This window comes from Fistularia commersonii, chromosome 30, assembly GCF_037954325.1.
Source record: "Fistularia commersonii isolate RoL2024-O1a breed Wild chromosome 30, RoL_Fcom_v1.0, whole genome shotgun sequence".
NCBI classification, from domain to species: Eukaryota; Metazoa; Chordata; class Actinopteri; order Syngnathiformes; family Fistulariidae; genus Fistularia; species Fistularia commersonii.
The window spans coordinates 10,882,490-10,905,540 of NC_141313.1; the positions used below are offsets into that span (position 1 = coordinate 10,882,490).

The 23,051-nt window shown below is 47.7% G+C and overlaps 1 protein-coding gene across 5 annotated transcripts in view; it reads right to left on the bottom strand.

Annotated features, from left to right (window-relative positions):
• The window catches only part of ptprua (protein tyrosine phosphatase receptor type Ua), a 128,747-nt gene that overhangs the window by 7,477 nt on the left and 98,219 nt on the right, over positions 1-23,051 (bottom strand). For 3 of the 5 annotated variants that reach the window (XM_086177786.1, XM_086177787.1, XM_086177785.1), the window contains exons 14-25: positions 19,903-20,041; positions 18,177-18,206; positions 17,569-17,729; positions 17,260-17,447; positions 15,179-15,251; positions 13,220-13,296; positions 11,162-11,179; positions 7,414-7,450; positions 4,492-4,589; positions 3,065-3,181; positions 1,704-1,858; positions 664-799 (exon numbers count right to left, since the gene is read on the bottom strand). In XM_086177786.1, the coding sequence (XP_086033912.1) occupies positions 664-799; positions 1,704-1,858; positions 3,065-3,181; positions 4,492-4,589; positions 7,414-7,450; positions 11,162-11,179; positions 13,220-13,296; positions 15,179-15,251; positions 17,260-17,447; positions 17,569-17,729; positions 18,177-18,206; positions 19,903-20,041 (1,229 nt within the window). The remainder of the gene's footprint in view (positions 1-663; positions 800-1,703; positions 1,859-3,064; positions 3,182-4,491; positions 4,590-7,413; positions 7,451-11,161; positions 11,180-13,219; positions 13,297-15,178; positions 15,252-17,259; positions 17,448-17,568; positions 17,730-18,176; positions 18,207-19,902; positions 20,042-23,051) is intronic. The other 2 variants (XM_086177789.1, XM_086177788.1) reach the window with 2 other exon arrangements.

Genomic DNA, 23,051 nt, shown 5'->3' on the forward strand with positions numbered 1-23,051 from the left:
TTTTTGTTTTCTAATTAACGTCTCTCTTCGGTTTCTGCTTCCACTTTAAAAGTGCCTGATAAAGTGCATTTAATTAGTTATGTTTAAGTTGTCCCCGCATTTTCGACTTACTCGTACCGTTAAAGCCAGCAGTACTTTGACCATTGAATATTGTTGTTATTTGCGCGAGTTAAGTAGCCGCAGTCCTTCCACACAGTGTCTGTTGTTTACCATCACTGATGTTTTCATGTCACAATGGCATCACTAGGATAGTCGATCGCTGTAATTTGGACCTACGGGGCCCCCTGTGTTATTCAAAAACCAAACGCTGACGAGTCCAAAATGACTCATATTTTCCTGTAGTTCAGAGGAGCCGCTAGAAGCTCGCTGGAAGCTGCATCCCTGAAGGTAGACTCAACTAAATGCATATTATTTTCACGTAAAACACCTGTCAGTATCTTTGTAAAGTCACACAAAGTCTTTCAAGAGCGAATCTTTCCCATTAAATTGAAATGTATTGGATATTTGACGGAGGAGAAGCAGGCAGCAGCGGGTGATCCGGGTCACCGCATTCAAAATGGATTCAAGATCCGTGAACTTGAAGCCTGTTTTCGCCAAAAATATCAATCAACTCCTGCCTTTGCGATTGACGTCCCTGTTAGAATGGAAGGATCTGCTGCTTGCCTCTGTCTGGATCATGTTGATGCGTCTGGAGCAAAGGGTCTTCACACAGTTGTAGATGTCCACCACTCCTTCACACTCGGCCATGTCCAGCATGACGTCCAGTACGATGTAGCAGCCGGTCCTTCCTGCCCCCATGCTAGTGCAGAGAGGGAAAATTCTCTGGTGAGGCTCAGAGGCCTATCCAAAATACACCTCCAGCTAAAATCACACTGGGATTGTAGCCCTTTCACTCATAGTTGCAGAGCTGCAGCCTCGAAAACTAAATTCATAAATAATACCAAAATATATCCAGAATTTTACCATAGATATTCAAGAATAGAAAAAAATATGGACAATGTCAAGAATATGTAATAATATGTAAAGAATAAGTAAAGAATATGTAAAAAAAATGTATAAATGTATTTCAATTACTATATATATATATACACATATCCATATATATATACACTTAAACATACATCTGCATATACATACATGCATATATATATCCATATGTACATGGATATATATATAATAAATACATATTGAATATACATAATATATACGACCCAAAATATAAAAGTAATAATAAAATAATGATATTTGCTTTTCCCTTCAGGGGTTGCCACAGCGAATCAGCTTTGCCCAGCTAAACCTGTGCTCTGTATCCTCATCTCAACTCTGTCACTACATTTGTGGATGATAATGATAATAATAATAAAAAAGCAATGGCCCCAATTTCTAGCCAAATTGTCATGAAAGAATTGCGTTCTCGTCAGATACAGAAATGGTTAAGCAATATTTAAACAGTTTATCAACTGAAGGCTCGGAAACCAGGACATAAAGCAGAAGTAAACAAACATCTGAGGCCTGTGGGAGAGAGAAGGAGTTCGCTTCCACCGCCACTGTGCTTCCAGCTACATCGCAAACACAACCAGCAAATGCTGCAGAAAATCACAGCCGGTGGAAAGCAGACCCGGGAAGCCTGATGCACCTCGGAAATCGGAGGGCATCCCGGGCCGAACTGATTTTTTTTTTTTTAAAGATGGGTAGGGTTTCACCTGCAGTGGACCACCACCGGTCCAGCATCTGGAGGCGTGGAGGCCTTGACTCGGCGCAGGAAGGCCAGCAGCCCGGTAGCGTGATAGGGTACTCCGTGCTCGGGCCAGGAGGTGAAGTGGAACTGGCACACCTCGTGCTTGGCAGGGTAACCTCTCTGAGGGCACATGGGAAAGAGGACTTCAACGCTCCAACCATCCCGGATGGATGGTCCATAGGCTAGGGTACATCTCATGACACCCACCATCATGGCGTGAACACCACTCCGGAGTCATTGAGGAACATCGACTCACACACCAACACGTGAACACTCTCTCTCTTTCCGTCACACATATACAAAGCCAGATATTCTCACAAAAATTGGTCCGGTTTTTGTCATTTGCAGAACTTTGTCATTTACTCTGACCTTCTCTCCAGAACATCTAACATGTGCTGTTCTTCTGATAGACTCATTCCTGATCCTATCCATCCTGGTTACTCCCAAAGAGAACCTTAGCATCTTCATCTGTGCAACCTCCAGCTCTGCCCCCTTGGTCATTGTCATTGTTTGTAGACCATCTCACCACTGTCTCATCCACCTTTCCTTTCTTTCTGGCTGATCGTCTTCAATCTCTTTGTACCCCTGACACTTTTCTCCACCCATTCCGACCTCCTTGATCCCGTCTCTTCACCTCTTTTCCACACTCCGTTGCTCTGGACTGTTGACCCAAAATACTTGAAATCCTCCACCTTCTTGATCTCCACTCCCTGTAGCCTCACCGTTCCACCAAGGTCCCTCTCATTTACACACATATATTCTGTCTTGCTGCAACTAACCTTCATCCCTCGCCTTTCCAGAGCATACCTCCACCTCTCTAGATGATTACCTGAATATGGTATTAAAGTAACAAACTAAATTAAAAATCAACCAAAGTGAACCTCTGCCAAATTCAAAGGAGCCAAAAATGAATAGATACATCTGTTTTTGAAACTGCCCTAAAAGAAAAGTCTGAATATTAACCAAATACCAACCTCCAAAGGAAAAAAAAACCTTTAAATGAATCATTATAGTTACGTGAGGTCGCTGCCATCTCAGATGTTCAGAGGAGATCAGAGCTGATACAAAAAAAAAAGAAAATACTGAGAAAACACTAATTTGTTCATCCAAGAATTTTGACCCTCGACATTGAAGAAGGAATCTTGGATCTTCACTTCTAACATCCAATCTGCCCGAGTTCACCTTCTCATGGTGTCCCATCAATGGACTCATCTTATCTCAAGGATGAAAGATGGGTCAAATCAGACCTCACTGACCAGAAAAATTACATGTTTCTTTTCAGGTGATCTCTGAGTAGCTAAAGGTCACCCTCCTTTGGTTACTCACCCTTTCCATGGCGAAGGTGCGTACGGTGTACTCGGCCAAAGTGTCGGTCTTCAGCAGCGTTATCTTGATGTCCCCGTAGAGCTCCGTGTCATCGGGCCAGTACTTGCAGCATTTCATCTGGACACAGCAGACAGCTTCCGTCAGAGAGACACCCAACACCAGACCGGCAGGAATGTGGCTCGGGCTTAGCATGGACGGCCACCAAACACACACACACACACACACACACGCTTGTCTTCCGCCAAGAGGCCGGCGGAGACCTATCCATGACTGACAGGAACCCGGGGATCCACTGCTGCTGTGTCCTGAAGCAACACAGAGCTGCCACGCCGGCGCTGATGAAGACACCGCAACAGGCATTTGGCTTGCTCTTAAAAAGTTGATGTCCAAATTTGCATTTAAAATTTACATTAATATTTATTTGATCATGGCTGGGGTTCCTCCGGGTTTTCCCAGCTTCCTCAGACAGTCCACAAGCATGCAGGAGATTCAATGGAGATGCTAAGTTTTCCAAATGTTTGAATTAGAGGATGAATAGCTGTATGAGCCTATATGTTACATCTGAATAATGTATATGTGTGTGTATGTGTGTGTATGTGTGTGTGTGTGTGTGTTTGTGTGTGTGTGTGTGTGTGTGTGTGTGGTCTCGCCCAGTGACAGCTGGGATGTTCTCTACCCCGCCGAAATCCCAACATTATACAGAACGCTAAAAGACAGAGGATTACATTTATTGGAATACTATAATACATGTTCTGCTTTATATCTTACATTCTATGTTATCTATTTTATTATAGCAGTAACTGGAGGATAACAATGACTCTAAATGTTAGTAAAACATTTACAGCACCATTTGGATTTAATCACTTATGAGCACGTTGGCGGTAAAATATGAATGATGTGACGGAGGACAGCAGGACCTGCAGGTGCAGTGCAGAATACTTCGAAGTGTGGTATTACTACATTGTACTCCATCCAAAGCCTCTGTCCACAATAGAGAGACCGGGACAGACACTCATCCATCATAAGAAGCAGTAAGTACTGATGTACATCTACTAAAATAGGTTTTCAGATACTCTTACTTCTTAAATGTAATTTTTTTTTTTTTTTTGCCTGAGTAAAGGTGAAGTATTTTTACTTGAATAAAATATGTAATTGCATCGAGGTGGAGGACTGGAGGGAACCGGGTTCTGATCTAATAGTACAATCCCCAAAGGCCGGGGTGTTTGATGGACCTCGGGTTCCCCGTGCACGACGCTTCACATCCATCAAAGCTTTGACCTTGAAACGACTAAAGAGTGATTACTGGAGAGTAGACACGTGCAGCCGTTTCCTCCTACAAAGATACGGCGTGAATGATCGGCGCGGCCGCCTCCATCCATCTTAAGCGGCGGTAGGAGACGTTACAGGACGGAGGAGAGGAAACCTACCCGGCCCACCTCCAGCAACTTAGTGATCATCACAATACTGAAGCAGTTCTCTTGCCAAACCATCCGCCAGAAGTCGTAGATCATCTCCTGCTTTGGGCCTGCGGAGGAGGTGATGTACAGTGCAGGTACGTGGGGGAGCAGGGGGTGAGCGGGCGAGGCAGGGAGGTGGAGGATAAGAAAAGTGGAGAGATTAGCCATAAGTCAAAGCAAATAGTGGCAATAACCATCAATGTAGAGGCGCGGCGGAATCCACGGCAGCCAATAGACTCACAGGATGTCGGCCGTGAGCTACTGCCTGCTTTGCGTCTCCTCTTTCTACGGAGGAATGTCATTTCAATACAACCACAAATCCTCCATCTTTGTGCAAACAAGCCCGCGTGGTGCCGCGGCGAGGCCCCGGCGGCCGACACAAATCACAGCCCCCCCGAAGACCCTGACACTTTTAGTGATTTCATTACGCCGCGGCGTTGATCATATCACAAGGTCCTTCCGCGTTACCTCCTCCGACAGGCTCACGGGGAGCATTTCATCGGCGGGATGTCACTTCTACGTCTCTGCTTGGAATACTTCCTATATCTGGTGGCAGACGTATTACATTTGTCATCATCGTCATTATGGTTTTGACTTTATTTCGTGATGATGATTATTATTATCATCATTAATACTTCCATCCATTGTCCACCTTATCCTTCTTAGGGAGGCGGAGATGCTGATCCTGGACCGGAGCGCCGTATAAACACAGACACCCGTTCACGCTCTCTCATTCACACATCTGGGCAATTTTCCCAATTTTTCCGTTTCACCTGCTGCGTGTTTCTGGACCGTTGGAGGAATCCGGAGAACCCGGACAGAAAGTTCCCTGTCGTGATGGAACCAGGGTGTGAGGCGACGCGCTAACCGCTGCGCCACCATACCGCCCTCAATCATACTTATTGTTATTCTTATTATAAATACATTATTAGTATTATCTTTATATATATACTTTATTTATCCATTAGTCCTTTTTTTTTCATTTCCTGGTTGAAAGCACTGATTGTGTTCCACCACACCTCTGGCAAACGACCAGCGTCACAATGTAGGAGCCTTTCGTTCTTCCAAGAATTATAATCGTAACAATGCCAATTTATGATTGTATTATCACTAATTGTCTAACCAATATGTGTCTAGCTATCCGGGATGCTTTGGATCACTCTGCTCCCACAGACACGAGAAGTGGGTCAAAGACACTCATCCGATGAAGCGAAACTTCTCTTTGTCGCTCGGTGTTTGGGAGCTCCTGACGTACTCGGGGCTGGGGCTCCTTGAGAGGTACCTTTAGGCTAAATTAGGAGCCGGGTGAGAACACCCTCAAAGTGTTTGTGAGTGCAACCCTCGCCACTTTAAACAATCCTGAATGTGTCTGCACAGATAATGATGTGGAGAGAAGCTCCCACAGTTTCTACGGAAACAGATTCGCAAGGGGGCACGAGACTCGGGTGCATCTGAGAAGCCTTTCATGAGGTGTGTCTGCAGACTGGGGTTCGTCCTTTCGCGGTGTCTGCAGACTGGGGTTCATCATTTCACGCTTGTATTAACTGAATCAAACCTTCTCTCAACTGTAACACTCCAGTTGACAGCTCCTGTCCCTATTCTCTTTGCGGACCTCTCTGGTTCATAGATGTGAGTAGCCCGTTTCCATCAGCGAGTGTGTTGAGGGACAGACTCTGCAAAGGGATGGAGCCGTGTACATCCCATAACCTGTTTGGACTCAGAGCGTTGGTGTTTGGTATTTCTCCTCCTCGGTGGACACAGCAGAGTTTTCCCAACCATCCCCTGACTCCTGCAGAAACAACTACCTTCATTGCATCGCAGGCCAAGACAAAGTCAATCCACAAACTACTATTCCAGGGTTTTGAAGAGGGACTCTCCCCTTAGCTGATCCTTGCAGACTCTGGGTATAGTCTCAAGTCATAACTCCGGCGTTCGTGGTGGTCCCGAGTCGAGGCCAAGTCGGAAGACCTCCTTTATGACCAACCTTCCGGTGTTCTCTGGGTTGACCGCCCTCTGACCGGTGGGCCAGGGGAACCGGTCTACCCGCATGTATCCGTGAGTATCTCCACAGATGCCGGGGGGGGTCGTAACCCCGTGTCCCAGCAGCTCCAGTGAACTCACCAACCTCAACACATCAACCAAATCCAGCAGTCACGTAGCCCTGGACCTTCTGAAGCTGCCAGCCGGCCCCCGGGATGCACAGCGGCAGCGAGCTGGACATAAAAGCTCCAGGATTTCAACATCATTGTTGCTTCAATTGTGTCTCCCTGCGATCTGTGAGGGAGTCACAGCAGGTAGTTGCAATAAAAGCCTCTCAGCAGACCTTTGGAAATGCCTTGCAACAAACTTTGCTTGTGAATTCGACGCCGAAAGACATTCTGAGAAAAGTGCGACGGAAAGGAGCAGAACATTTCAGGAGTGACTTTAGAGACTCCAAAATGAAAGACGGGAGCAAATCAGAGGAGGATTACTTACTGAAAACATTCACTGAATAAATAGGATCAGAGCCTTTTCTTTTCTCTTTTCTTTCCCTTCTCTGTGTGAGCGCTCGCACGCCGCTCGGGGAACGCAGCCCATATAGAGCATCGCAGCGACATCACACGCTGGGAACGCCACATGCAGATGGCGGGGAGGAGGGAACAAAAGCTGCAGTCAGCCCGACGACGCTACTCTGACTGACATTTACAGTCCACTGTTTTGGGAGTGCTTCACGGAGGAAGCGTGCAGATGTGAGCATGATGTAACGCCGGCATCTTGTTGTTCTCCCATTAATAAAACACTAAACGGATTCCTACGCCTTTGAGTCGGGCCACCGCGTAAATAATGGCAAACAAACGCCGTATTCGCAATTCCTGTTGGACAGATGCTGTATTTCTGGGAGGCGAAACTCACCTTGAGTGGCGATGAAGTGGTTCGATCGCTGGTAGCCCTGCGTGGCAGCGGACAGGATGGAGGGAGAAAGATGGACAGGATTAATAATCGGGACACAAACATTAATAATGTGAAACCAAATAAATACATCTGAAGTGAATGTGTTGAGTTCTTTGTGCGAGCAGGCCAATGGTGGCTTTTACAAACTGAAGTACAAAAATGATAAAAACGGTAAAATCGGCCAACTTCTTGTGCGGTATGACTTTGGGGAACATTTTGTTATCGCGTTCAGGAAATAACGTTTTGAAATGTCCAATCACGGTTGCAAATAAAGAAATCCATCCGGCAGTTAGACTGCCTGGCTGTGTTTTGGAGACAAAATGCCTCTAAATAAGCGTCCGTGAAGCTTGTGGTTTGGATTAATGAACGCTTTTGTGACCTTTCATTTGCGGAGAATGCCTCGATGGTCGTTGGGATCAAATATTTAGAGTCTGGACTCCACGCGGCCTGCAGCCACAGGGGCTTCAGCTCTCCTGGCGCTGTATTTAGACCTTTTAGAGGCGGAGCACTGATCTGGACGTAACCCTTGATGCTCGCTCCTCTACCCGGGATGATCACATTATTGATTACGTTTGACGCCGCTGCCTGTTTCCGGGTGCCCGCAGACGAGTAAATGCGCTTAATTGCTCATCATTGATGATGGACATCCTCTAAGAGGAGATTCACACACGCAGCCCTTGGTCTGCATCTCAGCCAGAAGGACCATGGGTTCCAATGGAAGTCCTGAACCATGCTAGCATTAGCCGCCATCCTTTTAAGCCTCGGCCTTCCGGACCTCGAGGTGAGGCTGAGCAGACGCCAGAAGCGGGCTGAGGGCGCAATCACAGATTGACAAGGGAGGGATCTTCCACTCTGGGATCGATTCAACCCGAGCGACAACAGCCGGCCCGGCTATCTCCTCGCCACTCAGCTTGGAACTTTTGGGATTCAGATACGGTCTGGAATCTTACGAATGGGCTTCCTAGCCCGCCGCCAGACTCCACCTGTGAGGCGGCTGCAAAGCAGCTACGTGTGATCCATCTCCAGAATGAAGATCTCGGCATCACTCATTACACATGGTATAGAGATTGTAAATACGCACACACACAGACAATAAACGCCTCTTCTCACACGGATATAAACACTATCCAGCAAGGCAGGCAGGCAAGCAGGCAGAAACACAAATAACATCCCATAATTGTCATGCAAGTTGGAATGAATGGCTATGAAAGAGTCCAGCAGCCGTCATTCCTGTGTGCCTCTGTTGCCGGGTCTCCACGGGCTGATCGCTCTCCTGTCTGTCACCTTGGCAACCACAATTTTTCATAGCAGACGAGCATTAAAAACACGTAGTGATGTGATTTCAGAATATGTTTTTTTTTTTTCCTTTTTGAAATGGAGAATAAAACATGCAGGCATGAGATCTGGGCTTGTGCTGCGACCGATCCAATCACGGAAAACCGTGTGATGCGTCTGACTTTGCTTAAAGCGCTTTCACACCCAATGTGATTTTCCATCCGACCATTTTTACAAAATGGCATTCTGAGGTCATTGTGAGTCCCGTCGATGCAGTTATTAACCGTAGTCAAATAATGTGGAATTAGCACAGTTTGTAGTATTATTGTGTGACAGTCAGTCATGATATCAATGTTTATTAACCATTATATATATATATACATATATATATATATATTTAAAGTATACTCACATGTATAAGTAATGATATAAATATGTATATATGAATAGATATATGAAATATACACACACGTATATATGATAATTATGTATATATTATCTCTAGATAGATATATATACCACTGCAAAATTATTGTTCTCTCTGATTTTGCTAACTATAGGTATATGTTTGAGCATTCATGTTTAAGCATTTGGGACAAGAAACAAATATTTAGCCAAACATGTCACTACAAATATCAAAACCAGAGAAAAGGGATCATTTTGCAGCTCTAAATGTGAAGTTTGCTTTAAATGAAAAACCTAAAAAATTTCTATTAGAGGCACAACGGTGAACGCCCAGACCCAGGCATCGACGGGGGTTAGCAGAGGTCCCTTTCCTTCGCTTTGCAGACAACAGGTTGACGTTTAATGGGTTTGACAGAGAGCTGGTGTGAAATGGCTTTGAGTATGGACACTTTGGAGCGCTTGGCGAGGAGCATATCTGCAGGAGCTAAATAACATTCATATTTATCAGGCATCTCAGAGACAAATGGAAAGCCTGCTTAAAGCTAAGTGGGTGTAAAAACCTCCTCCACGGGAGCGCAGGGAGATTAAAAGGCTTTCACACTTCAGGAGGCGGCCAATATTTGCACGTTGTAGATTTTAAAGAAGAATAGATAAGTCCTGATCAGGCATGTAAATACAAAACCCTGAAACGAAGGACTCGGAACACCTGACCTCACATTCCGCGAGCCGTCGCGAAGACGGCTTTCTGCTCGTGAGGCCCGACTCCCGCTCTCCTTCCGCGCAGAGGAAGACGAGTTCAAGTGCCTCACATTTGTATTAATTCACAGGATGATTAAAACGTACCGGAAGATTTACAACCGACGTTACACGTTATTGATTGGCGAAGCCCTTCCCGACACGAGCGTCTCCATTCATCTGGGCTCGGACAGCCGCTGGCACGTAACCCCTCGGCGTCTGGACGCTAATCGACGATGCTATAGAATTAGCCGTGTTTTTATCTGAGCCGCCGTCACCTTCTCGGTTACAAAATAAGCCGTCAGAAAAGCAGGCGCGAGGTCGATCTCACACAAAGCACTGATCAATATTAATGCAGCAATCGGGTTTCCCTCCAAGGCTGCAGCCCACGCGCACCAGACTCAGGCTGCAGGAGGCCAACGCGTAGTTACGAGTATTGGCTAAAACAAGCGACTGCCTGGACCGACATCAGAGCGACATCGGCGGAGCGCCCGGGCGAGCTCCTTCTGCCGAAGCTGGGGTTGTCAGGGGCGACAGCAACCCATAATCATTCAAATCGTGCGAAATCATCATGTCGGCCAGGTTTTAAACTGAAGGTACTCTGGAATCATCAGAGATGGTCAACTTAGAGACTTTAGATTCTGCGCTCAAACAAAAAGCTAATTCCAACCACAGAGAGACGTCCCCCTCTCCGTGATGAGACGAAGGCGTCCTCGATTCGCTGTTTGATTCAGACGTGATTTTTCTTTCTCTGACGTTTGTCCCCTTGTCTCTGTGTCTCTGTGTCTGACGGTCCAGGGCCGGAGAGATGTTTGTTTCAGCCAACACTTTTATGGCGCTCCAGCCTCGGTTTTGCCTCTCAGGTGTGGAAAGGCTTCTGAGTGTGCCGGCAACCACGACCGAGCGAGGCAACGCGTCGGTTGGAATTCAAATGAGTCGATGTCTGAGGTTGGAACCACTCGTTTTCTGACATGCCTGATAAATACACAACACCTGATTGGCCCGGGACTATTCTGGGATGGCGCCCTGTCAGGCCCACGGAGACACCTGGGGATGGCGGGCGTGTGCTGGCCAGGGACGGGCCAGTTGCACCAGAAAAGGATCACATGAAGAAGAAATAAATCCAAAACAAACAAACGGAAAAGGTGATGACTACAGTGAGATGGCTCAGCGGTGAGAGGAAAGAAAGATGAGCTGGAGGGAAGCCATAGAGAAGCCACGAGAGGCCGGAACATCAGGAGGAAGCACTGTGACCAGGACGAGGAGATGGGGAGGAGAGGAGCCGTGTACTTACTTCCCTGTTTATCCGAATCTAAACGACGCCAAAGAGGTTGGAAACAGAGATGGGGATGGACAGAACGGAGAGAAGAAAGCTAGTTATTGTGAATAAAGAGGGTTAGGAAAGAGACGGGCGGCGAAAAGGAGAGACGATCCCCCCCTCGAGACCTGAAGACAGAATAACAGTTGTCACATTGCGATGGATTCTCACGACAGCGTCCTCTCACGGCCAGCGCCACTGTGGGTCCACCGTGAAGCGCCGGCAGGACCCCCGAGGTGGAGCGGACCGGGAAGACTCCGGAGTCCTGAGCTGCCGGGTTTCGCTTCATCCTTTTCTCCTCCGCACTCCGACAACGACTGACCAAACTACTCGGCTCGGGGCTGGAAATGGGCGACTTCACAGCTTTTGGGAGAAACGCACCCGATCGCCAAGGCGAGGCTATCTGACAGGACCAGCACTTTACCACACGCTCTACACCACGCTGGAGGAGATACGGCAGATGCCGCTCAGGTTCAACACGGAACAAAAAAAAGAACCGATTTTGGGATGGTTACGGGCGGAGACGACGGGGGGAACTTCCAATGGCAACAGCAAGAAGAGTTAAAAAGAGGTTTTCTCCAAAGTTTTTCTCCAAGTTCTGTGTCTGAGCCAGCGACTGCCACCTCAGCTGCAGACTGAGTTCTGCTTATTTTAGTGCGTCAGCGTGAACCGGGTGAAGTTTTAGAGAAATAAATGAACAAATAGATACATGAACAAAGAAAAGCTGCAAGGTTTTAATTTCAAATGAAAGGCGACACTGATTTTAATCTTACGTTTAACCGCACATTTATCCACTTTTGCAATGTGGGCCGCTTCACTTCCGATACCAGTATTAGAAATATCCTCGGCTCTTTAAGCCACTGCACTAATCTGATTACATTTCATTAATAACCTCGACGTCAGACACCATTAACTCGTGAGACCTCCAACTTAACCCTCGTGCGATCTTAACATTGTGTTTACCCCCCTTGTCCTACGGGTCAAAAATGACCCATAAGACAATCTTTGTATCCTAGTGGTGTACAGCCCACATGGAAACATAAACAAAAAAGAAGTATCCCTTTTTTTTAATTATGGGGTCTCTTTAGGAAAAGTCATAAAATTTCAAGTTGGAAAAAAATAGGTTAAGGTGTTTTTTCTACAGCTAAACATGGTAGTGGGTCACTTTTGACCCGCAAGACAACACAAGGGTTAACTGAAAGGAAATACACATTTTCCTCATTTCCTCCTGAGAGGAGGCCGAGGCGGCGCCGGGCTGAAGGCCCAGGTTCGGCGACTGGCGGCCAGTGAACGTGCGTAACCTTGGAGATCATCATCTGATCCGAGCTTCAACGGGACAGGGAAAGGCGAAAAGGCCCTCCGGGCAAAAGGTGCCTGAGCAGAAAACTTGATGAATGAATGAATGTTGAATGAATGAATGAATGAATGAGGCTCATTCCTTGTGTTTCTCCAAGTCAAAGTGTGAACGCTGTCTTTATCAGTGTGATGAGCGCTGGTCCTTCTCAGTGGGACCTCATCTCCAGCTGCCCCCAGAGGGTGGGATGAAGGAGCGGCTCACACACACCAGAGGAATGAGGTGATCTCACACTGATCCCACGCTTCTGCAGCCGACCTCCGCTTAGCGGGCCGCTGCTCAGATGTGGCGACCCCGAGCGGCATTAACTGGAGGAAAGAGGGCGTTCGTCCACCTGATTGGGATGGGATGTGAGAAGAACGCGACTGGAGAACCTCCCCGAGACGTCACTTGAGCTGAAGCCGGAGGCGAGATCAGAACATCTCAGAGAAGATGAAAGGATCAGCGGCGTTCTACCGAGTCCGACCGCTGTGCGCCGTCGCCCGGCCGAGGCGTTTGGCTGAGTGATTAGGCTTATTGGCTCTTGTACCGGGGATCGCTGGAGTTGTGCTGATAAATCTCCCTTCAAAGCGCGCACGGATGGAGGGGTGTCTGCGGAGAGCTCCCTCTGTGAGCGCCGAGGCAAAGGACCAGCCCGAAGCCCCGAGCGCGGATCACAAACGAGATTTAAGGCGACTTACATCTATGTAGTTGGCATTGACATAGTCTGAGCCGGGGTCCGCCAGCAGAGAGTGGAGCTTGACTCGGTGGCGATCATCTGGGAAGCAGGAGAAGGAGAAAAATACATTTTAAAAAGACGGAGGGGAACATCCATTCATGTGCTGATGAATGTATTCAGTGTGATGAACACCGCGACCTGCGTTCATTTACAGCTTTCCCACTCTGCTGTCAGACTCTCACACACTCTCACACACACGCAAGTCAGTATGAAGATGGTTGAGGAGACATGCGTCACATGCGGCGGCGACTGTCACACTCCGCATGGATGAACCCTGACCAGGTGCGGTCGGGGGTTCAGTTCCTGGCTCAAAAGCGCCTGGACCGGCTTCGGGCAGATAGGGGTTCTCTGACACACACCTGCTGACCGACGGCAAAATCGAAGTTCTATCGTTCACAGCCTTCCCCTCTTCCCCGGTACCGGAGAATTTTCCAGTCCAGGAGCCGATACCGTATTTCTATCCCATCCTAGTCTTTCTTCCATTCCGTTGTATCCCATCAAACCAGAGCCGGGGCCGGGCTCCTCGGCCTCGGCGCAGCCTTATAGTGTAAATGTGTGTTTGCTCAAAGTGTGCCTAAGAGCGCGGCTCAAAGACTGCCGGCGTTGCATTTAGGGATGAAAAGTGTGCAAAAAAAAAAAAAAAAAGTTTGGCTGCCAATAAAACATCTGGAGAGCAATAAAGCTCCCACCAAAGATGTCTGTTTGCTCCTACAGAGAAGAAGATAAATTGATCTCTTCTTGAAATGCCTGGTTTGTAGTCCGTCCGTTTCCTCTGTCGCATTTATTCATTCACCGCAGAACAAAGCAGCGCCTCCAGCTGGAAGCGGCGGTGCTCCCAGCAAAGAGCTTTTCTTAAGGAAACATAAAAGTCCTCTTAAGATCTCAGGCTCCAGTGAATTCCCATTAAACCTTTGACGGAGAAGTGACAGATGAGTCCCCGCCATATTATTGTTTACGCGGCGTTCCCGGACCGTCAGCTGCCGCTGCACCTCCTTTGCTGTCATTCACCTCATATGTTCTAAAGTCTACCGCTGCGTATCGCCTGAGGAGCAAAGCTCTGCTCCGGTCGGTCTCTTGTCCGGTCACGTTTTAAAGAGAACGCTATCGTCAGACACCGGATACTCCGGGCGATGCTCGAAACACCGGCTGCGAGTCACTTCAAATACTTTGAACGAGGAGATATCATTTCAATGAAATGTGATATTAAAGAAAAACACATGTATATTAGCTACAGTAGCTAGTAGTAGCAGCAGTACTGTAGTAGTAGCTACAGTGACTGTTGCAAATGTCATTTCTATCATCAGGATAAATCAAGCAGGACATCAGACGCTGCCTATTTTTCCTGAAGTAGAAATCAAGGCTGAATGTGCGGTGGTCCGTGATGCTCCATTTGATGATTGGCTTCCTCATCAGCTTTTCTTACAGAGTGACCCTAGACCTCCCTGCGTCCAAAGTGTGGGTCCTCAGTGCCGCCCACTGAGCCTCATGGCCCTCGGAGTGCCGGTCTTCTGCACACTCCATTGGACTCTGTGTGATCACCGCTCTGTGGCAGTGGGCGGTTCCAGCTCAAGGAACGATCGCCGCTGTCCCTCCAGGTTCAACCTCTTGTTAGCATATTCTTTATTTTTCTGTGGTAGGAGTTCAGATCCTAAGGTCAGACCAAGCCTTGAAGGGGAACAGACCTTAAGTGAAACTGCAACATTTGGAGACAGGAAATCCACCTCATGTTGACCGACTATGCGAGGAGTCTACATTCAAGGACGATCCACATGATGACTTCCATCGCAGCCAGAGTCCACCGGGGATCTGAGTGGACGTGGTGACTCGGATGGACGCCGTCTCATATGGCGCGGGAACGGGAAGTGAGGAGCTACTAACAGACTAGAGGTAAAGCATACGAGTCTGCTGTCTGAGTACTTACGGCTCAGCAGGCTGTCGGTCCGTCCTTTGGTCTTGTCCTTCTTCTTAGTGACGTCCCAGCCATCGAAGAAACTCTGCAAGAGAGAGTCTGTGTTCAAAGCTGAGTTGATACAAGCCCAGATCCCTGTCAAAATCTCCCCTGTGCTACATGAGTTAGCGGTCCTGCAGAGGCATCGGCAGACAGATGGACGGACCGAGGCTGAGCGCCGGCTGCCGCCTTCGGGGAAACACAGCTCGCTGCAATTACTCTCATCCCCGACACAAAAGGTGGTTGTGCTGCAAAAGCACCTCTGTCAAACGCTCCCAGTCTTAAAGTGCATTGTGTTTGACGGCTGTTTACAACGGCGCTGGAGACGACTCACCGACTCTAAATCAACAAAGACGGCGGGGGAAGATGAAATCATGCAAATACTGCCGTCTGCACACGGGGATGTTCTGGGATTGGCCTCGCCGGGGATTCAGTCCTATTCTCCTGCATTTAAACCCGACTTCTCTGCGGCATCACCCCGGCTCTCCAAGCACATGCCGCCGCTCATCTGTGAACTAATCCACGGACAACAGGGACAAGCCCCGGAATTGCTGGCTAAGCTGAAGGCAGCGGGCTGATCGGGGAATTACACCTGTAAAGGTATTGTCCAATGTAATCCTACTTAACAAACACATCTGAGTCATCTCCACACTGTCCGCACCTTGAGATAACGGAGACAGACACTGTCGAAAAACAAAATGTGGAAACTGCTCAGCCACTGCGAAGGGAAGTGACTGGACTCCGCTTTTTGGACATCGTCCTCGGCCGATGGGACGAGAACCGTTGCCAGTCGGGGAAAACAGGGTTTTCACGGCTGCTTCGTGGACTAAAGTGGATGCGAAGCTAACGTTGAGAGCTAAAGCGTACCAGATCCACATCTTTGTCGGGTAAAAGAGACAACCACCGTGTGGCCAACAGAGAGCCTCATGAGGAGCTTCTCTCAGGACCATTCAGGTTGATCATAGTTGAGGACTTACAGCTCTGCTCATCAATTTGCCGTGATGTTAGGATTCGAGTCCCTTGATTTTAAATCGTAAAAAAGCAGCCTGATGAGGTCTGAAAAGTGGAGATACAACTGTAAGTTCTTTCCCTATCCATGTTTAGATAGTATGACCAAGCCGAACCCTTGGTCAATATGAATTTAAGTCTTTCAAGTCATCAAACTGCTCAATGCATGTTTTGTTCAGAAGTAGCCATGCAAGTGGTAGTTGAAGGGTTTCCTAGCGCTAAAAGAAACTTTCTGCACGGAATCCAAAGAAAACCAACCGGTGAATGAAGAATGTGTTCGAACATCCGCAGGTGCCCTGTCGCCGGAATCTTCTCAAACACAAAGTTGTTTGCAGGTTGACGTGCAGAAGAAGATCTACCAATAGTCTGATGTGGAGTCACTGTTTATTCTTTGACACCCTAAAGAACGGATTCCTGGACTCAAACCATGAGGAGCTGCATTTGCAAATGCGCTGGCGTAAAATCTTTACCTCTCTGCTGGGGAAATGTGACAGTAAGCTGTACCGTGACCTCCTGAAGAACAGGACACTGGCTTGAAGGATATGATATATGTATTCCATATGTATAGAATGAGCTGCACCAGCCATGTGTTTCAACATTATATGGACTATTGACCATATCTGGAAATAGCACTGGTGCCGTCCTCGATCGCTTTTTGGTGAAGCATGACGTCTGCTTTGGACCTCCTCGTGTTTGAAAACCCCTGTGTGATACCGATGCATTCTTCCGGTGATGTCACTTCAACATATTAAAATCTGCCATATTGGATCCAAAGATCTTCAATGCATAATGATGTGGGACGCATCCAGTCAACTGGAGTCCTGAGAAGTTCACTTGCACTGAAACGATTCGGGCTGGAAGTTCAAGTTCTAAACGGACTTTGTAGGAATCTAGAAACGATCACTCCACCTTTGAGAGCTTTTCAAGGGTCTGAGGGCAGACTGACGGCCAAACACCTAATGGAGCTCCGTCTCTGCCGTGTGTAAAACCCCTGCATTGAGACCCTTTTACCAAAATGACCTTGTTTCTCTTGTCAAACGTCTCACCTCGTATTCCTGCTTGAAGCCGTAGCCCTCGGCCGTCTTCATCTGGTTGATGTGTTGGAGGAGGTCGGCCACTCTGACGGCCGGGTGCAGCTGACCGGTGTGATAGGGCGAACTCTTCCTCTGGCTGTGGCGGTGCGGCGAGCCGCCCAATAAGCTGCTGGACTCGTTGACGGAACTGCGCGGGTCATCTGCGAACATGAACGCGAAAAAGCCGAACCGTTGAGGTGATCTGTGCCCGCGGCATGAAAAGACCACGCAGCGCTGCAGCGACGCAGTCTCCACGCCGACCACGTGTTCTTGCCGCCTTACTTCGAGCGCCACAGCCGTGGGCGTCGATGAACGAGTGGGCCATCCTCTCGTCCTGCTGGAGAGTACTTTGTTCTGTCAGGCTGCAGTCCAAAGAGCTCAGCTTGCGACTCTTCTCCTGCCTGTAGGACATGGCTGCCTTGTTAATGGTCACCTTCTTCCTCCTGCAAAGGGGGGCAGGCAGATGCACGGAAGGAAAAAATAACGGAAGGCAAAGAAGGAGCCAAATGTAAGAGTAGCCAGAAAAAAAGACAGATAGATAGACGAGTGAAGAAATGGAGGTGAAGGGAATGGAAATGAAAAAGTGCTCTGAGGGAAAATATGAAGGACAAAGGTGAAGGTGGACCAAGGTAATAGCCAGATATGGTGACGGTGCTAGTGTCGAGATGTGCTGAGATGAAGGAGGCGAAGATGAAGAGAAGGCTCTGCACGGCTGGAAAATGAGTCCACTTGTACCATCTCTGCTATCTGCTCTGAGAGAGACATACTCTGACTTAAAGTTGACCGAGACCTTCTGAGCAGCCTTGTTTCTATCAGTCAGTCAATCATCTATGACAACATCGGAATGGATACAGATATGGAATCGGGTTAGCGAGGGAGAAGCAACTTACGGGTAGTAAGGATAAGAATAGAAGTCCCTTCTGATTAGCATGATGGAGGAAGGGTGTGAGAGGGGGGGGGGCAGAGAAAACACGGGAGTTAATCAGGGCGTCCATTATAAAGCTAATGAAGATGCTCAGCGTTGGGATGTAGCCATCAAAACCAACATGGAGCACAGCCGGCCGATCGGATGGATCCTCCGACAGGATAACTGTTTGAATAGAAACAACTCCAGTGTAGGAACAGACAATGTGAACTTAATACGAAGATAATATTTACATGTTTTTGTTAGGGTTCCAAGAACCCGCTGTGGAGGACAACCTTCAATGCAGCCTTTGTGATGATGCTCAAATACGTTGGAGAGCTTCATGTCCATGTCACAGAAAGCAGCTCAATAGATTTCTCGAAGACATTATCATTTATTGTCAGGATTCGGCCTTGAACAGGCGGGTTTGGGTCCAGCTCTGTGTCTAAACACATATCACTGTGCTTTAAATGCTAAGCTATTCACATCCTTTATCAGGCTCATAGATTGTTTCTGTTGTGAACATCAGCCATAACACCTCCTAAACACACCTGGGCCGCCGACACCGCAAGTCATGCATGGCAATCATGTACACTAGGGATAAAAAAGGGCCTTTTCATATTAGACATGGCTGCAGTGAATCCGGGCCCTGCAGACACACTCCTGTCTATGAATGGCTTACTGACAGATAACAGCTGCTGCCTACGATCAGACATGTTGCATTAAAAGACAGCCAGATTTCGAGGAAATACACGGGGGCTGATTATTTAGAAAATATTGAAAATTGTTTCATCGACCGCACTCATGGTGGCTGAAAGACTCTAGAAAGACTCTAGAAATACTCTAGAAAGTGCCCAACTGGAAGTACTCGCTCGAGTGTTTGCGGGATGTAATTAGTTAAAGCGTGCGGGGGTAGACGGGTCCCACTGCAGGTTTACCGGGCCTTGAATGAACCATCTCGCTCGGGCAATTGTGAAAAAAGGATTGAAGAAAAATTGTAAAATGTGCAGACGGCGCAGAGCGAAAACCCGTCCACGGCCGCTGCCTTTCACCGGCAGCCTGTTGGATTACAGGCAGCTGGATCTCAGATTCTCTCATTGATTGTGGAAGGCAAGCTGACAGCCTGGTTTTGTACATGGGGAGCAACAATCTCTTATGTCTAAATATAAACATGGCTGCCCCTGTTTGCCCGTGGCTGTCTTCCTTCTATTGTGCCGGCGAGATTGGCCCGGTGAATCTTATCAGCACTGCCTTCTTCCAGACATCCCCATTCACTCTCCATCTATTCAGTGAGAAAATTCCTTGGGGCTTCTTGCTCCAAAAACAAGCTTCCTAACCAATTACTAGCCCATACGCTGGCACCTTGCAGCTGCTCCCCTCGTGTAATTGAGTGGGCAACGGAATAAGATGCTCCCGGATGAAATATTTCACACTCAGATGAGCGTTCCGCCGGTGCCCAGCCGCTAAGAGCAGAAATACATGTGCGATCAACGACGGAGGTGATTTGTAAGTAAAGAGAAGCCGGTGATGGGTTTGGATGTGCCCAGTCCACACGCGGACCTTGAAATAAAAGAAGACGAAACACGAAAGCTCGGCCGAGGCGGAGGAGGGAAGCTCTGCTTCGCTGTCCTTGTTAAATAGGCTCTGGCAGCGCTGACGGCTAAGACATAGATGTAGCTAAACCGAAGACCAGATCTTCACATTCCACTCACCCCTTCTTAACAACAATGACAATGGCTCCGAGAAGGAGAATGAGGACCACCAGACCGCCGACGCAGGCCCCCAGGATCAAACCCATGTCTTCGGTGTGCTGGGAAACCTCCAGGGCCCGTTTGGAGTCTTTGCAGGCAGCTGCAGAACACAGGAGAAAACAACAAGAGAAGCAATCACAGCTTCTTGCCTGCAAAGGTTGTCTGTCAGTAAGGGTCATGGAGGTTGCTCTAGACCACATCCAGGACAACCCCATCACCCGCAAGTCGGTCCGCAGACGTCCTACGACATATTTGGCAATCTGGCAATCAATTCTCATCCCCTTTGACCCACCTTGTTAAAAAAAATTGAACACCATCCATGGAAACGGAATATGAGTGCTATGAGCTATAGGACTGGAGCCGAAGGCACCCGTGGTCAGAAGGTACCGATGACCCGAAGCACCAAAGCAAAGGAGTCCGTTGTTGGCAAACGGACTGGTATTGTTTCTTTAAGACGTCGACACGTATTATGTTTTTTTCTGAGAACAGAAGGTTTTTTTAATCCTTGTATTATTCCTGAACAACCAGACGGCTGCCACTCCTCAACTTCTGCTCAAGTATCAGAGAAAAACATGAGAACATTTGATCAGTGTTTCTCAGAGCCTCGAGCCGGGCTGTCTTGTATGAACACATTAATTTGGAAGAAGAACACATAAGTTATTTAGATACAGAGCTTCCTTTTCAGGCATATTTCCAGTGAATCATTCATACCTCCTTCCATTCCCTACTATCCTAAATCATGCAAAGCTTTGTCCGCAGACCGGAGGACGTGTGATTGATTAATCCATCATTTGAGTGACATCCAAGATGACGTTCCAGAACTTTCTCAACCCAAAGATGCTCCGCAACTGCAGGTGACACAAAAGAACACTCAGCTGGAAATGAAGATCTTTGAATATTGTTTCCTAATATCAATTAATTCATCCTCAAAATAATTGGGAATTCATGCCAAAGTGTCTGTGCACCCTTTCAGCGTAAACACTGAAGACAAGGCTCTACTCCCCTTACTTCACCATAACAACAAACATAAACCAATTATGGTGGACATAAATGCTCGTTCACCTTGGAGCCTATCCCGGCTGTCATCAGGCAAGAACGGGGTTCAGGCTGGATCCATCGCAGGGCAACATAAACACAACCACCCTAATCTGAGCCTCTCATTTATACGTCACAGACATACAAGTGTTGGTCCTCTCGTGCACATGTCAGGACAGCTGTAGGATCCAATCTTTGAGCAGCGCCTCACAGGCCTCAGAGTCCACTGAGTGCCGATTGTCATTTACAAAAACCATCGGAGAATGGAGACCATCAAGGTGGATCCAGAGACCATCACACATTCTCACACTTCTGGAACACCACCTACAGGCGCAAAGGCAGCTGATGGTGACATTTGATCCGCCTCCAGCTGCTGTGCCGGGATGAAGACCCGACATGCGAGCCCCGATTCAGACAGCCAGCGACCCCTCGGAGGTCAGAGATCAGCAGCGATCCGGTCAAGGCATGCAGAGAAGACCCTCAAGGTGGTGAATTAGCATGTAAAGGCCGAGCGGCAGGAGTTGAGACTCACTGATATCGGCATCTCCCGGAATCCTAATGGGTCCTCACAGGCGTCTCTGCTCCGACTGGGAAATGTCACGGAAGGAAGAACCTTTCCCTCCAGCATTAACTCACTTGCGTGGTTCCTTCCTGCAGTGAAGGACCTTCACTTTCCAAAACACGGCTCCGTTTGAGCCTCAAGGTTATTCGGAGCGAATACTGATAGCAACACTACAATTCCAATTCGGATCAGTTTCACTGGCTCTCTGAGTTGTCCACCAGAAGTCAGAAAGAATAAACAATTTCTCAAAAGAACATTGGCTTTACGCTGAAAAAAACAAAGTAATTGTTTAAAAAAAAAATCAATAAACAATTAGCAAATGAAAAAAACAGCCTAAAGCATTTTCAAACCAATTTCAGAGCTGCATCGATATAATGTTTGGAAATCATCATTCCGCCTGTGGGGTTGCGAGGGGGTTAAATCTAGATTTATTTAATATTGAACAAAAACCTGCAGCTGAAACCAATCCACTGGGAAAAGGACCGATCCATTTGGAAGCGGAAGATCATTTAGGAACTGTAGGGATATTTGATCCCGTCTCCTGTCAGAAAAGGGTTTTGATGAATCCGGCCACGTAAAGCCACGGTTCATGTGGAGAAGAAGCTGCACTTGTTTTTTGGGCTTTGGTCATTGAGTCCGCCATGATTTTGACCATTTGTTGTAAATCTGGAGGTAAAAATTGATTATGATAAAAACACATGAGTGGCCCTCACAACCAAGGACCCTTTTGAAAGGTGGACAGGGAATCCTGTTCATCTCAACCTCAACCCTTCACTGCTTTCCTGTTCAAAGGTCTCACTGCTTCTCAAGACCTCGTCCCCTAGACGCCCAGTTCAGTCATCTTAATAATAATACTCTGCAGAAATGAAGGGAAGAACTTGAAGCTCATGGTAGAGTCTCCTCCGACACAGAGCTTTCACACCTTCATCCAGAGATGCCATGCGAGGCGCCAAGACGCCATCGAAAGCAACTGAGGATTCAACATCCTGCCCAAGAGGCCACGGGAATCGAATCGCCAACTTTGCTGTTAGAGAGAGCGGACCGTTCGGTGCCATAATCGAGATGAACAAAACCTAGCATCCGCTGTCCTTGGCGGTGTTTGTTCTGCTGTTGTGTGTTCGGCGCCTGTCGGCCGCTTCCCCTTCGCCAGACGCTCCTGTCACTCGTAGACAAGGAGACACCTGCACGATCGCAACACCTCCTGTCATTGTTGTGATTTGCTGTTGTGGAAAATTGTATCCTGTTCACTTTCTGTGATGGAAAACTAATTTCACAGAAATGGCCCCGCTCTAAAGAAGGCGTTTGCAGGATCTCTGCTCTCGTTTCTGGTTTGCATCTGAAATATGAAACCCTGCCTTCCGGAACCGCTTTCAAACGGGGGTCCCGTTCTTGATGCTGCGCCTTCTCTTTTTGCTGCTCCTGTACCATTAAAGATCACATATGCATATACATATACATGGTCCTCTTTGTTATTGCCAGGAGTTTGTATGGAATTGAAAGTGCAGGATCTTTC